The 1371-nt window shown below is 27.1% G+C and overlaps 1 protein-coding gene across 1 annotated transcript in view; it reads right to left on the bottom strand.

The window, feature by feature from the left end:
• The window catches only part of LOTGIDRAFT_175850 (hypothetical protein), a gene marked incomplete at both ends in the record, with an annotated part of 2702 nt that extends 1629 nt beyond the window's left edge, over positions 1-1073 (bottom strand). The window contains 2 exons of the mRNA XM_009061497.1: positions 63-412; positions 875-1073. Coding sequence (XP_009059745.1) covers positions 63-412; positions 875-1073 — 549 coding nt within the window. The remainder of the gene's footprint in view (positions 1-62; positions 413-874) is intronic.
• Positions 1074-1371: the final 298 nt, after the last annotated feature.

Genomic DNA, 1371 nt, shown 5'->3' on the forward strand with positions numbered 1-1371 from the left:
ATTAAATTCTGTTGAGATTGGAACAAGTTATTAGGTCCAGACCAAGTATAATTATTAGGTACAGGATTAGATGTAGCTATACAGGGTATAGTGAGGGTATTAGATTCTATAATACTATATTGTGGTGTCAGGGTAACTCTTGGTGGAAATAAAACATCTATAGTAATAGAATCTGATATTCCTGGTGAACCAATTCCATTAGAAACAGAACATGTATATATTCCTTTCTTTGATATTTGAACTGTAGAATCAACTTGTCCTGTAGGGGTAGTTGTTGTATCTTTATACCATTTATAACTCAAACTACCATTAGGATTAGCATCAGTTACAATACACTTTAATTCTACTGTATTACCTTCTATTATTTTAAAGTTACCAGATACTTCAGGTTCTATCTTTACACTTGGTTTATCTAACAATAGAAATATAAAATACACTTCATTTATCTGTAATATAAAATATACTTTGTTTATCTAACAAAAGAAATATAAAATATACTTGGTTTATCTAACAACAGAAATATAAAATATACTTGGTTTATCTAATAAGAGAAATACACAATATGCTTGATTTCAAAATGATTTAAGCTTAGTCTATATTAACATGCTAGAATATAATCTGTTGTAACAAAGATTTTTTTTCAGATGGTATGTGAAATTTTGGTCAATTTTTATACCTATTATATTTAGAGTTTTAGCGTAAATTTAAATTGTTAGTACTATCTTGATTTTCAGAATATTTTCTTTTTCATGTTTTGTACTAAATTTTCATATTATTCAAATCATCGTTTTCTTTTACGACCGATCAAATTTTTTTGTTATGATATGGTGCGGCAAAATTAAATTATAGTTACATATTTTTATAAAATACTTACACTGAACATCTAGAATAACAGCATCAGATTTACTACTACCATATCCATTGTCTGCTGAACATGATAGAGTTTGACCATTTTGATTTTTATTTGGTGTCAATCGGAAAGATGATGATGTTGATAATATTTGATCTGTTTCTACTATAAACCATCTATAATTTATTACTGGATCAGGATTATTGGTGACTTTACAATTCATTGTGGTAGACACTCCATTTACTAGATTTAGACTGTTTTTATTTTCTATTTCGACACCTTTAACTGGTACTAGAAATAACAAGGCAAAATAAAATTGAAAACTATTAATATGTGATTTGTAGGAATTAACAATTCAAAGTCGTTCCTTTCCTGTTTATTTATCTCATATAGTTCCTACTCGACATCTTGGAATATGTTTTTTCCGGTTTTTCCTTTGATATCTAATTCAATTGCAGACAACATTTCGAATTTGTTTTAGTTATAAATGATTATTTATGAAGAGTCTATTTAATTAAAAC

Source organism: Lottia gigantea (genome assembly GCF_000327385.1).
Source record: "Lottia gigantea unplaced genomic scaffold LOTGIsca_484, whole genome shotgun sequence".
Classification (NCBI taxonomy): Eukaryota; Metazoa; Mollusca; class Gastropoda; family Lottiidae; genus Lottia; species Lottia gigantea.